The 15451-nt window shown below is 42.4% G+C and overlaps 1 protein-coding gene across 2 annotated transcripts in view; it reads right to left on the reverse strand.

Annotated features, from left to right (window-relative positions):
* Window positions 1–15451, reverse strand: part of Prkx (protein kinase cAMP-dependent X-linked catalytic subunit) — a 43464-nt gene that overhangs the window by 10771 nt on the left and 17242 nt on the right. The window contains exons 4-5 of one of the 2 annotated variants that reach the window (NM_001033963.2): window positions 11563–11682; window positions 9907–10002 (exon numbers count right to left, since the gene is read on the reverse strand). In NM_001033963.2, the coding sequence (NP_001029135.1) occupies window positions 9907–10002; window positions 11563–11682 (216 nt within the window). The remainder of the gene's footprint in view (window positions 1–9906; window positions 10003–11562; window positions 11683–15451) is intronic. The other variant, XM_017602134.3, reaches the window with a different exon arrangement.

Genomic DNA, 15451 nt, shown 5'->3' on the forward strand with positions numbered 1-15451 from the left:
AACTTCAGCAAAGTGGCTGGGTATAAAATTAACTCAAATAAATCAGTTGCCTTCCTCTATACAAAAGAGAAACAAGCCGAGAAAGAAATTAGGGAAACGACACCCTTCATAATAGACCCAAATAATATAAAGTACCTCGGTGTGACTTTAACCAAGCAAGTAAAAGATCTGTACAATAAGAACTTCAAGTCACTGAAGAAAGAAATTGAAGAAGACCTCAGAAGATGGAAAGATCTCCCATGCTCATGGATTGGCAGGATTAATATAGTAAAAATGGCCATTTTACCAAAAGCAATCTACAGATTCAATGCAATCCCCATCAAAATACCAATCCAATTCTTCAAAGAGTTAGACAGAACAATTTGCAAATTCATCTGGAATAACAAAAAACCCAGGATAGCTAAAGCTATCCTCAACAATAAAAGGACTTCAGGGGGAATCACTATCCCTGAACTCAAGCAGTATTACAGAGCAATAGTGATAAAAACTGCTTGGTATTGGTACAGAGACAGACAGATAGACCAATGGAATAGAATTGAAGACCCAGAAATGAACCCACACACCTATGGTCACTTGATTTTTGACAAAGGAGCCAAAACCATCCAATGGAAAAAAGATAGCATTTTCAGCAAATGGTGCTGGTTCAACTGGAGGGCAACATGTAGAAGAATGCAGATCGATCCATGCTTATCACCCTGTACAAAGCTTAAGTCGAAGTGGATCAAGGACCTCCACATCAAACCAGACACACTCAAACTAATAGAAGAAAAACTAGGGAAGCATCTGGAACACATGGGCACTGGAAAAAATTTCCTGAACAAAACACCAATGGCTTATGCTCTAAGATCAAGAATTGACAAATGGGATCTCATAAAACTGCAAAGCTTCTGTAAGGCAAAGGACACTGTGGTTAGGACAAAACGGCAACCAACAAATTGCGAAAAGATCTTTACCAATCCTACAACAGATAGAGGCCTTATATCCAAAATATACAAAGAACTCAAGAAGTTAGACCGCAGGGAAACAAATAACCCTATTAAAAAATGGGGTTCAGAGCTAAACAAAGAATTCACAGCTAAGGAATGCCGAATGGCTGAGAAACACCTAAAGAAATGTTCAACATCTTTAGTCATATGGGAAATGCAAATCAAAACAACCCTGAGATTTCACCTCACACCAGTGCGATTGGCTAAGATCAAAAACTCAGGTGACAGCAGATGCTGGCGAGGTTGTGGAGAAAGAGGAACACTCCTCCATTGTTGGTGGGATTGCAGACTGGTAAAACCATTCTGGAAATCAGTCTGGAGGTTCCTCAGAAAATTGGACATTGAACTGCCTGAGGATCCAGCTATACCTCTCTTGGGCATATACCCAAAAGATGCCTCAACATATAAAAGAGACACGTGCTCCACTATGTTCATCGCAGCCTTATTTATAATAGCCAGAAAATGGAAAGAACCCAGATGCCCTTCAACAGAGGAATGGATACAGAAAATGTGGTACATCTACACAATGGAATACTACTCAGCTATCAAAAACAACGAGTTTATGAAATTCGTAGGCAAATGGTTGGAACTGGAAAATATCATCCTGAGTGAACTAACCCAATCACAGAAAGACATACATGGTATGCACTCATTGATAAGTGGCTATTAGCCCAAATGCTTGAATTACCCTAGATCCCTAGAACAAACGAAACTCAAGACGGATGATCAAAATGTGAATGCTTCACTCCTTCTTTAAATGAGGAAAAAGAATACCCTTGGCAGGGAAGGGAGAGGCAAAGATTAAAACAGAGACTGAAGGAACACCCATTCAGAGCCTGTCCCACATTTGGCCCATACATATACAGCCACCCAATTGGACTAGATGGATGAAGCAAAGAAGTGCAGACCGACAGGAGCCGGATGTAGATCGCTCCTGAGAGACACAGCCAGAATACAGCAAATACAGAGGCGAATGCCAGCAGCAAACCACTGAACTGAGAATAGGTCCCCTATTGAAGGAATCAGAGAAAGAACTGGAAGAGCTTGAAGGGGCTCGAGACCCCAAAAGTACAACAATGCCAAGCAACCAGAGCTTCCAGGGACTAAGCCACTACCTAAAGACTATACATGGACTGACCCTGGACTCTGACCCCATAGGTAGCAATGAATATCCTAGTAAGAGCACCAGTGGAAGGGGAAGCCCTGGGTCCTGCTAAGACTGAACCCCCAGTGAACTAGTCTATGGGGGGAGGGCGGCAATGGTGGGAGGGTTGGGAGGGGAACACCCATAAGGAAGGGGGGGGGAGGGGGATGTTTGCCCGGAAACCGGGAAAGGGAATAACACTCGAAATGTATATAAGAAATACTCAAGTTAATAAAAAAAAAAAAAAAAAAAAGAACTTCAAGACACTGAGGAAAGAAATTGAAGAAGACCTCAGAAGATGGAAAGATCTCCCATGCTCATGGATTGGCAGGATTAATATAGTAAAAATGGCCATTTTACCAAAAGCAATCTACAGATTCAATGCAATCCCCATCAAAATACCAATCCAATTCTTCAAAGAGTTAGACAGAACAATTTGCAAATTCATCTGGAATAACAAAAAACCCAGGATAGCTAAAGCTATCCTCAACAATAAAAGGACTTCAGGGGGAATCACTATCCCTGAACTCAAGCAGTATTACAGAGCAATAGTGATAAAAACTGCATGGTATTGGTACAGAGACAGACAGATAGACCAATGGAATAGAATTGAAGACCCAGAAATGAACCCACACACCTATGGTCACTTGATTTTTGACAAAGGAGCCAAAACCATCCAATGGAAAAAAGATAGCATTTTCAGCAAATGGTGCTGGTTCAACTGGAGGGCAACATGTAGAAGAATGCAGATCGATCCATGCTTATCACCCTGTACAAAGCTTAAGTCGAAGTGGATCAAGGACCTCCACATCAAACCAGACACACTCAAACTAATAGAAGAAAAACTAGGGAAGCATCTGGAACACATGGGCACTGGAAAAAATTTCCTGAACAAAACACCAATGGCTTATGCTCTAAGATCAAGAATCGACAAATGGGATCTCATAAAACTGCAAAGCTTCTGTAAGGCAAAGGACACTGTGGTTAGGACAAAACAGCAACCAACAGATTGCGAAAAGATCTTTACCAATCCTACAACAGATAGAGGCCTTATATCCAAAATATACAAAGAACTCAAGAAGTTAGACCGCAGGGAAACAAATAACCCTATTAAAAAATGGGGTTCAGAGCTAAACAAAGAATTCACAGCTGAGGAATGCCGAATGGCTGAGAAACACCTAAAGAAATGTTCAACATCTTTAGTCATAAGGGAAATGCAAATCAAAACAACCCTGAGATTTCACCTCACACCAGTGCGATTGGCTAAGATCAAAAACTCAGGTGACAGCAGATGCTGGCGAGGATGTGGAGAAAGAGGAACACTCCTCCATTGTTGGTGGGATTGCAGACTGGTAAAACCATTCTGGAAATCAGTCTGGAGGTTCCTCAGAAAATTGGACATTGAACTGCCTGAGGATCCAGCTATACCTCTCTTGGGCATATACCCAAAAGATGCCTCAACATATAAAAGAGACACGTGCTCCACTATGTTTATCGCAGCCTTATTTATAATAGCCAGAAAATGGAAAGAACCCAGATGCCCTTCAACAGAGGAATGGATACAGAAAATGTGGTACATCTACACAATGGAATATTACTCAGCTATCAAAAACAACGAGTTTATGAAATTCGTAGGCAAATGGTTGGAACTGGAAAATATCATCCTGAGTGAGCTAACCCACTCACAGAAAGACATACTTGGTATACACTCATTGATAAGTGGCTATTAGCCCAAATGCTTGAATTACCCTAGATCCCTAGAACAAACGAAACTCAAGACGGATGATCAAAATGTGAATGCTTCACTCCTTCTTTAAATGAGGAAAAAGAATACCCTTGGCAGGGAAGGGAGAGGCAAAGATTAAAACAGAGACTGAAGGAACACCCATTCAGAGCCTGCCCCACATGTGGCCCATACATATACAGCCACCCAATTAGACAAGATGGATGAAGCAAAGAAGTGCAGACCGACAGGAGCCGGATGTAGATCTCTCCTGAGAGACACAGCCAGAATACAGCAAATACAGAGGCGAATGCCAGCAGCAAACCACTGAACTGAGAATAGGTCCCCCGTTGAAGGAATCAGAGAAAGAACTGGAAGAGCTTGAAGGGGCTCGAGACCCCAAAAGTACAACAATGTCAAGCAACCAGAGCTTCCAGGGACTAAGCCACTACCTAAAGACTATACATGGACTGACCCTGGACTCTGACCCCATAGGTAGCAATGAATATCCTAGTAACAGCACCAGTGGAAGGGGAAGCCCTGGGTCCTGGTAAGACTGAACCCCCAGTGAACTAGTCTATGGGGGGAGGGCGGCAATGGGGGGAGGGTTGGGAGGGGAACACCCATAAGGAAGGGGAGGGGGGAGGGGGATGTTGGCCCGGAAACCGGGAAAGGGAATAACACTCGAAATGTATATAAGAAATACTCAAGTTAATAAAAAAAAAAATAACCATGATCAAGTAGGCATCATCCCAGGGATGCAGGGATGGTTCAATATATGGAAACCCATCAATGTAATCCACTATATAAGCAAACTCAAAGAAAAAAACCACGTGGTTATCTCATTAGATGCTGAAAAAGCCTTTGACAAAATACAACACCCCTTTATGTTAAAAGTATTGGAAAAAAGTATTGGAAAGATCACGAATTCAAAGCCCATACCTAAACATAGTAAAAGCAATATACAGCAAACATTAAACTAAATGAAATGAAACTTGAAGAAATCCCACTAAAATCCAGGACTAGACAAGGCTGCCCACTCCCTCCCTATTTATTCAATATAGTACTAGAAGTCCTAGCCAGAGCAATCTGACAACAAAAGGATGTCAAAGGGATACAAATTGGAAAGGAAGAAGTCAAAATATTACTATTTGCAGATGATATGATAGTATACATAAGCGACCCCAAAAATTCTACTAGAAAACTCCTACATCTGATAAACGACTTCAGCAAAGTGGCCAGATATAAAATTAACACCAGCAAATCAGTATCCTTCCTCTATACAAAGGATAAATGGGCTGAGAAAGAAATTAAGGAAACAACACCCTTCACAATAGTCACAAATAGTATAAAATATCTTGGTGTGATTCTCACCACGCAAGTGAAAGATCTGTATGACAAGTATTTCAAGTCTCTGAAGAAAAAAAACTGAAAAACATCTCAGAACATGGAAAGATCTCCCATGTCCATGGACTGGTAGAATTAATATAGTAAAAATGTCATCTTGCCAAAAGCAATCTACAGATTCAATACAATCTCCATTAAAATTACAACTCAATCCTTCACAGATATAGAGCAATTCTCAACTTCATGTAGAATAACAAAATAAACCCAGTATAGTGAAAACTATTTTTAACAATGAAAGAACTTATGGGAGACTCACTACCTCTGACCTCAAGCAGTATTACAGAGCAATAGTTATAAAAACTGTATGGTACTGGTACAGAGACAGACAGGTCAATCAATGGAATAGAATTGAAGACCCAGAAATGAACCCACACACCTATGGTCACTTGATCTTTGACAAAGGAGCTAAAACCATACAGTGGAAAAAAGATAGCATTTTCAACAAATGGTGCTAGTCGAACTGGTGGTCTGTATGTAGAAGAATGCAAATGGACCCATTCTTATCTCCTTGTACAAAGCTCAAGTCCAAGTGGATCAAAAACCTCCACATAAAACCAGATACACTTAAACTAATAGAAGAAAAAGTGGGGAAGAGCCTTGAACACATCAGTACAGGGGAAATTTTCCTGAACAGAATACCAATGGCTTATGCTCTAAGATCAAGAATTGACAAATGGAACCTCATGAAACTGAAAAGCTTCTGTAAGGTAAAGGACACTGTCATTAGTACAAAATGGCAACCAACAGATTGGGAAAAGATCTTTACTAACCTTACATCCCATAGAGGGTTAATCAAATAACCCAATTTAAAATGGGGTACAGAGCTAAACAAAGAATTCTCAGCTGAGGAATATTGAATGGCTGGGAAACACCTAAAGAAATGTTCAACATCCTTAGTCATCAGGGAAATGCAAATCAAAACAACCCTGAGATTCCACCTCACACCAGTCAGAATGCTAAGATCAAAAACTCAGGTGACAGCAGATGCTGGCTAGGATGTGGAGAAAGAGGAACACTCCTCCATTGTTGGTGAGATTGCAGACTGGTACAACCATTCTGGAAATCAGTCTGGAGGTTCCTCAGAAACTTGGACATTTCACTACCTGAGGACCCAGCTATACCTCTCTTGGGCATATACCCAAAAGATGCCCCAACATACAACAAAGACACGTGCTCCACTATGTTCATAGCAGCCTTATTTATAATAGCCAGAAGCTGGAAAGAACCCAGATGCCCTTCAACAGAGGAATGGATACTTGAAATGATGACAAACTTTGTGGACAAATGGATGGAACTAGAAAATATCATCCTGGGGTTGGGGATTTAGCTCAGTGGTAGAGCACTTGCCTAGCAAGCGCAAGGCCCTGGGTTCGGTCCCCAGCTCCAAAAAAAAAAAAAAAAAAGAAAAGAAAAAAGAAAAAAGAAAAAAAAAAGAAAATATCATCCTGAGTGAGGTAAAACCCAAAAGGATATATATGGCATGTAATCACTGATAAGTGGATATTAGCCCCAAATCTCAGAATACCCATGATACAACTCAGCAACCATATGAAGCTTAACAAGAAGGAAGCCCAAAATATGGATGCTTTAATCCCAAGTAGAAGGGGGAACAAAATAATCATGGAAGGCAAAGGAGAGAAGGAAGAAGGGCTGGGGAGGAAAAAAAGGAGGGCAGAACCACGTATGGGAAGAGAAGGTCTAGAGGGCCAGGAGAATGAATAGAAATAAGTAGCAGTGGAGGGTGGGGAATTTGGGCAAACACTAGAAAGTCCCAGATGCCAGGGATGTGAGAGGCTCCCAGGACCCAGTGGGGATGACATCAGCTCAAATACCCAACAGTAGGGAGAGAGAACCTGAAGAGACCATATGCAGTAGATGGACATGGCCTCCAGTAGACGGACAGGGTCACCACCCATCTGAAAATATTCACAAAGCTTCAGCTATCAACCCAGATGTCCCACAACAGAAGAATGGATACATAAAATGTGGTTCATTTTCACAATGGAATACTACTCAGCTATTAAGAAAGAGGACATCCTGAGTTTTGCAGGCAAATGGAACTAGAAAATATCATCCTGAGTGAAGTATCTCAGACCTAAAAGTCATGCATGGTATGTACTCACTAATAAGTGGATATTAGCAAAAAAAAATAGTACAGAATACCCAGATTACAATACCACAGAACTCAAGAAGGTTAACAAGCTGAAGGGCCCAAGTGAGGATGCCTCAATCCCATTTGGGAGGGACAAGAAAGCAACCACAGCGGGGAGGAGGGAAGGACGTGGGTGGGAAAGGGAACAAGGAGGGGAAGAGGGGAACATGATCAAGTATTGGGTGAGGGGAACAGGACTGAAGCCCTGAGGGTTAGCAGAAAGAATGGAAACAGGGAACCTGGGAGGTAGGAGGTGGGTGACACTAGACTGTACCAGAGACCTGAGATGTGAGAGACTCTCAGGACTTAAAGGGAGGGACCTTAGATGAAATGCCCTACAGTGGTGAGAGGAAACTTGTAGACTCCACTTCCAGCAGAAAGACAGGGCATCAAGTGAGGGATGGGGTTGCTATCCCCACAGTCAAAACTCTGACCCATAATTCTTCCTGTCTGAAAGAAATGCAGGGATGGAAATGGAGAAGATCCTGAGGAAAAGAAGATCCAGTGACAGGCCCAAAGTGGGATCCAGCTCAAGAAGAGGCCCCAAGGCCTGACATCATTACTGAAGCTATGGGTCGTTCACAAAAAGGGACCTATCATGACTGCCCTCTGAAAGACCCAACAAGCAGCTGAAAGTGTCAGATGCAGATATGTGTACCCAGCCAATGAACAGAAACTGTTGACCCCTCTAGTTGAATTAGGGAAAAGCTGGAAGAAGCTGAGAAGGGCAGAGACCCTATAAGAAGACCAGCAGTCTCAACTAACCTGGACCCTGAGTTCTCTCAGACACTGAGCCACCAACCAGGCAGCATAGACCATCTGATACAAGGCCCCCAATACATATACAGCAGAAGACTGCCTGGTCTGGCCTCAGTGAGAGAAGATGCACCTAAACCTGGAGAGACTGGAGGCCCCAGGGAGTGGGGAGGTCTGGTGGGGTTGGGGTAGGGGTGGGGGTGAGGGTCGGGGAGACATCCTCATGGAGACAGGGAGGGGGGAGGAGGTATGAGATGTAGAACAGTCAGAGGGTGGATTTGGAGGGGAATACAGTCTGGACTGTAAAAAAAAAAAGATTAATTAATTCTTTTTACCCAGAATTGTCCCTGACTAAAGGGGCAAAAATGGAGCAGAGGCTGAAGAAAAGGCCATCCAGAGACCTTGGGATCTATCCTATCAGCAGACACCAAACCCAGATACTATCTTGATGCCAAGAAGTGCTTGCAGACAGGAGCCTGGTATGGTTGCCCTCTGAGAGGCTCTGCCAATACCTGATTAAGACAGATGCAGATACTCACAGCCAACCATTGGACTGAACCCGGAGATCCCAATGGAAGAATTAGGCGAAGGGCTGAAGGAGCTGAAGGGGATGGCAACCCCATAGGAAGAACAACAGTATCAATTAACGAGACCACTCAGAGTTCCCAGGGACTAAACCACCAACCAAAGAGTATACATGGGCTGGTCCACGGCTCCCTTTACATATGTAGCAGAGAACATATGTGGGAGGGGAGGCACTTGGTCTGGTGTAGGCTTGATGCTCCAGAGGGGGGAGATGCTTAAAGGGGTGAGATGGGAGTAGGTGGGTGGGAGAGCACCCTCTTAGAAGTAAATGGAAGGGGGTTGGGGTGGGAGATTCATGGAGGGGAGACCAGGAAGAGGGATAACATTTGAAATATAAACAAAATAATTAATTAAAAAAGAATTCTTTATGATATGTGCAATTTAAATAAGAGAAATAACCAAAAACATGAAGAAAAATTAACTCTTATGGTACCACAGAGCTTCATTCATGGGGGGGGGTCTCCTAGCTCAGTAAATAAACCAATGCCATTAAAACACACCATATGTTTGTATGAAATTGTCTCAAAAATTAATTAAAAATACTGGATTTATACATGGAAATGATCATGAAGAAGGATCTAGGGCTCTACTGTCTCCTTCAAGGTCCTACCTCCAAAAAACTAACTTTCTCCATTAAGCCCATGTTAACAGTTTAAGGAAAAGTTAAAAATTTAAACAAGTTTAATGAACTTAAAAAAGTTCATTAAGAAGCTGTGTATGGTGGTGCATACTTTTTATGTCAACACTCAGGGTCAGATATCTATGAGTTCAAGGTTAGCCTGGTTCCAGCCTAGCTAGGGCTATAAACTGAGACCCTGTATCAACAGACTAATTAATAACTAATAAATGAAATAAACAGATAGAAGGATAGAGGGAAGGATGAATGGATGGACAAACGTACATAATTAGTTCCAAATCTGTATTAATTTCAACACTGTCCATCTCAAAAGATATGAGATATGGAACAGGCCTTTTTTATATTAAATCTTAGTAAAATGAGAATAACTGAAACATTTTCCCTTCCTGGTGGAAACAAATGACTGACATAATTGCACTGATTCAGAGTTTGCCAGGAGTGTGTGCTTTCGGTGTGATTTCACAAAACTTTGAAAATAGACATGGGAACAGGGCAGGAAACTGGGAGTGCACTTACTTAGAGGTGAAATCCAATTGTCTGGGGAAATCTATTTTGCATGCAAGGATTTTCTGGTAAATCCCAAATGGGTTGTCATCGAAAAATGGGGGAAACCTGTCACAGAGAGAAGCATGGATATTTAGTAGAGAGTTAAATACAGAATTTTATCTATTTTGTAGCAACTATTATTTTTGCTTAATGGAGGCAAAAAAATTGTGTCAAATGGATACGATGCTCCACAACTGGCAACATGGCCATCTGAAGAGAGATGGGAAATAGATGATCTTAGCCACAGGAGGAGAGAGAGGGCATAGAGGGTCCTGAGGACCCCCAAAGAGCTTCAGTTAATAGCTTCCTCCTCAGCAAGGGGTGGAAGTGATTGTTATAAACCTTCAAGAGGCCAGGCTTAATAGAAGGAAGTTGGATCACTGGATCACTGAATACACTGTGTGTATTATAAATTATGTTGTATATAAATAAATGTGGTTTTATATTTAAGAAAATATACTTCATGGATTACACACACACACACACACACACACACACACACACACAATATGTGCACATTTTTCAGAATATATGACTGTGACATCACTTGCATGTAAGGTCTCTGCCTAGAGGAGTGGAAGATCTTGACATGAGCACACCCTGGCTGCAGATGACCCTAAATGCAATGACAGTGACCTCATGACAGACTAAAAAGTAGATGCAGACTCACAGTAGCCCTTTGAATATGGGGGGATGGGGCCACAAAAGCCAAGCACACCTGGTACCTCCAGGAGCAGGAAGAGTGGATAGATGGAAGGGTAGGTGGGTAGATTAATGGGATAGGTAGGTGAATAGACTTGTGTATAGATGAATGGATGGGTTAGTGGGTGGGTGGGTAATTTGATGGATGGATAGATGGGTGGGTAGGTGAATAGACAGATGGATGATTGGTGGGTGGGTAGGTAGATGCTTTCTCTTGACAGATCTCATACTATTTTAGTAAAATCCTCCAAGCTTTTTTCTACCTGGTTTGATCCACAAAGAATGACCTTTCCTTTATCTCAATACCAGAGAAAAGCTCCTGGGGCTGGAAAAACTGTCACCTCCTCAGAGGAGCCAATAACTCTGCCATGGTGTTGGCCCCCAATTCCTCCAGCTATACCTAGATCTGTGGGAATCTTGTTTTCAATGTTTACGCAATTTTTATCAGGTATATACTAGGCTCCACAGAGACCAGTGACCCTCAGGAACAACCAACCTTCCCATCAACTGGGAGACAGAGACAGAGCCCGTCATTCCTGTATTTTGTTCATTGTCAAGAGAGGGAATTTAGGGTGGAAAAAAAAAACTCAACCTCGTCTTCCTCATCTGCTCTTCCATCACTACTTATAAAGCTGTTTCTGATTGGTGTCATTTGTTCACCTTAGGTACTGCTTAGCCTGGGGTGTCCATCACACAAAGAAGATGGATGTTATACAGAAGGAACTATGAATATCTATGAAAATTTAAAGTCTTATTTAAGCAAAGTAAACACCCAATTACCCTCCAAATCTTGACAGTAGGGTATGTGAGTGCATCCACATGCCAAGTGTCTGCAAACTTAGGAGAAAGGAGATGCTAAGGTTCTTCATAGGATGTGAAGGAGACACTGGGTACGCAGCAACATCTGTGAGGAGGGTCACTCACCCAGACAGCATCTCGAATATAAGGATGCCCAATGCCCACCAGTCCACAGCTCTTCCATGACCTTTGCTCTGGATAACTTCTGGGGCAAGGTATTCCGGTGTCCCACAGAGAGTCCATGTCCTGTGGGGATGACAAAAGGATGAACCCATGAAACTTGGAAAGTGCTAAAAGATACAGTGATAAAGACCACATTGCATGTGTGGCATTGTGCAAAAAATTAACATATGGCCATACAGGTTGAACATTTCTAACTGAAAGAAACTGCAATGTTCCCAAATCTAAAAGTTTCTGAGCATCAATGATGTGACAAGTATAAGATTCTATGACATGCAAGTATTAGAGGCACAAGTCATAGTCACCATGGGCAGATTCATTCCCCAAGCAAAGGGGAGCTGTGCTATGAGCTTTAACTGTCAACTGACACAATCCAGAATCCCCTGGGAAGGGTATCAGTGAATGATTTCTGATATCAGACTGATCTATGGGCCTTGGTACACAAACCTGTTCCATAAAACTAATGAAATCCAAACTCTGGGTGTTCAATATGGCTTAGCTGGTAAATTGTTGTACAAGTCTAAGATCAATATACATCAGAGGTAGAAGAAGCTGGGTGGTGGTGACACACACCTTTAATCCCAGCACTCAGGAGGCAGAGGCAGGTGGATCTCTGAGTTTGGGGCCAGCCTGCTCTACAGAGTGAGTTCCAGGACAGCCAGGGCTACACAGAAAAACCCTGTCTTGAGTTGAAGGGTAGGAAAGAAAGTTATCCTATGACTCCCACACATGTACCACGACAGATATGTGTCCAAACACTCAGCATACATGCATACAACAACACTGCTGATTCTAGAATCTTTTCCTTGTTTTTAGCCCTGGCTGGCCTCAAACTTGCCCACTCCTTGGATTATAAGCATAGACCACCAAAACCCCTAATTGCTGCATTCATAACATAGACCGACCCTGTAATGGCATGTTCTTTGCTGGATGTCTTACTTACAAGCATTAACTTACATTTAATTTAGTTAATAGATAATCCCATGATCACTTCTTGTCCTCTACTAGCAATGCTCTTGCATGCACATACACAGAGAGACACATAACTTAAAACAAAAATATTTAGAAAGTAAACAAAACTGAACGTAGTGGAAAGAATACTAGAGAAGGAATGAGAGGTGGACAAATCAATATGCAGTATTGATCATTTTTAACATTAGTGATAGGGGCCAGGGATGTAACTCACTTGGTACAGTACACGGCTGGTGTTCAGTAGACTCTGGGTTCAAGTTCCAGCATAGCATGGAGGTAGAGGCAGGAGGATCAGGACTTCAGAGTTTTTGTGTATTTTGAGACAAGGTCTCTCTATATAGCCTTGGCTGTCCTGGAACTTGCTATGTAGACCAGGCTGGTTTCAAATACATAGAGATCCACTTGCCTCTGCCTCCCAAATGTTGGGATTAGGGAGCCTGTGTCAAAACTCAAAGAAATAAAAAATAAAATGACCCCTCTCACTCATCAACTCTGCAGTGCTGGCACTTCGCTGTAAGTCTACTATCTTCCTGTTTGTGTACCAACAAGCTCATTTCTGGAGAGAAAAATTTCCAGAATGTTGAGAATTCTCTCCAATCCCTCATCAAGAAAGATTTTGGTCAAAAGAAATTAGGACAGGTGGTAGGTATTGGGGGTGTGGGTGGGGGGTTGGTTTGGCTTTTGGTGCCACCCAGAGGCAAGAAAGATATACCAACAGTAGGATGTTTGGACAAATGTAGGATTTTTGCTTGTTTCTTTTCTACCCCCCACCCCCACCCCCCGAGCTGAAGATCGAACCCAGGGCCTTGTGCTTGCTAGGCAAGCGCTTTACCACTGAGCTAAATCCCCAACCCTTGTTTCTTTTTTTTTTTTTTTAAATTTTCCCCATTTCTCCCTGCTGGGATGGAGACTACATCCTATTCTTCCACCAGCAGCTCCTACAGTGCTGAGGACAGAACCCAGGGCATCATGCCACAAAGTTACAGCTTCAGGCTTTCTACTGTGTCCTCACAGGAGAAAGGAATAATTTTAAAGACCCCCATTTGAAAGAACAAAAATCTCTGTATTTTTGAGACAGGGTTTCTCTGTGTATCCCTGACTGCCTTGCAGACCAGGCTGGCCTCAAACTCAGAAATCCACCTTCCTCTGCCCACGGAATGCTGGCTGGGATCAAAGGCATGTCCTACCATGTCCAGTTTTAATTTATATTTAAAAAGAGCCAATGGGTGTGGCAAACAGCTGCTGACATCTGCAAGTTGCAGAGTACATAAAATAAAAAGTTGATTGTTTCTTTTAAAGAAAGATAAAATAGAAAAAATGATTGTTTCTGTCTTCAAAAGAAATGTTCAAATAAAAATAAAGCTATACAAGGTTACTAAACCCCATGTGGTCCAACCATAAAAAGAAATGTTATTCAGCCATGAAAAGGGCAGTAAGTGTGACGGGTGGTATCTTATGGATAGACACAGAGGGCATTGTATAAGTTGGACACAAAAAGTAAAAAAAATATTGTAATGGTGCTGTATATGTAAAGTATGTAGGCCAGGAAGATCCAGAGAGGCACACCACAGGGTTGTGAGGGGCAAATGAGGAGAGTTGGCATTGACTGCTTCATGATTCATGTTTACATATGATCAAAATGTTCTGGAGCTGGGACCATGGTAAAGTTGAGAGAGTGCTGGCCTAGTGTGATTGAAGCAGAGATACTCAACAGTCAAGGCAATTGTGTCAAGTTTGACAACCTGGGACCCTCACGGTAGCAGAGCACTAAGTTTGGTAAGTTGACCTCTGAACTGTACTTTCCTCCATCCAAAATAAATAATTGTAATTATTTAAGTGGGCTCCAGAGATGGCTCAGTGAGTAAGAGTACTTGTTCCTGTGGGAACCTGAGTTCGATTCTGCGCATCCACATGGTGGTGATACGACCACCTATAACTCCAGTTTCAGGAGGACCTGATGGCCTCTCTGACCTCTAGCAGTACCAGGAATGCATGGGTTACACAGACACACATGCAGGCAACAGTCACACACATAAAATAATAAAGTAACTTTTTTTAAAAAGGGAAAATTCTGTGCTCAGTCTAGGGCTCCCCTTGGCAATCCAACTACGCAGAAGGCTGAGGCCAAAGGCTAATGAGGTCTGGGAGAGCCTGAGCTGCATGGCAAGATTTTGTCTGCAATTAAAAAGAAAAAGGGCAAGGACATGAAGAGGAAGAGAAAGGAGGAATAACTGATTCTATTAAGACATCTTCAAGCTTCCATGTTTCCTTGAATTCATACATTACTCAGTTCTATCCCTTTTGCTCCAACCCTGAAACCCACAGAGGGACATATCAGGAAGACTTTCTAATAAAGATTCTAGTGACTCAGGAAGGAACTAACAGAGAAGAGGACACAAAACTCAAGAGCTTCTGTGCAGTATAGTACTAGGAACAGATGGGGAGAGAAGTTGTGGAGATGAAATGTGCAAAACAGGGTTCAGGTCCAGAATCTGTAAAGAACTGATCCACCTCAGGTGCAAAAGATAGCATGGTTCAAGGCTCGATGTCCCAGTGTAGAGGAATGTCAGGGTGGGGAGGTGGGAGGGAGTGGGTGGGTGGGTGAGGGAGTACCCTCATAGAAGCAGGTGGAGCAATGGGATAGTGGGTTTCCTGAGGGGAAACCAAAAAATAGGTTAACATTTAAAATGTAAATAAAAATGCAATAAAAAAAGGTGGCACAGTTCAATTCAGACACTTTTGCAGGGATAGAACTATAGGTCCATGATTGAGTACTTGTGGCTCAATGGGCAGAGGACTTGCCTTGCAGGCACTGAGCACAGATTCCACCCCAAGCATAAACAAGATGTGGAGATGCTCACTT

The sequence above is a fragment of the Rattus norvegicus genome, chromosome X (assembly GCF_036323735.1).
Source record: "Rattus norvegicus strain BN/NHsdMcwi chromosome X, GRCr8, whole genome shotgun sequence".
NCBI lineage: Eukaryota > Metazoa > Chordata > Mammalia > Rodentia > Muridae > Rattus > Rattus norvegicus.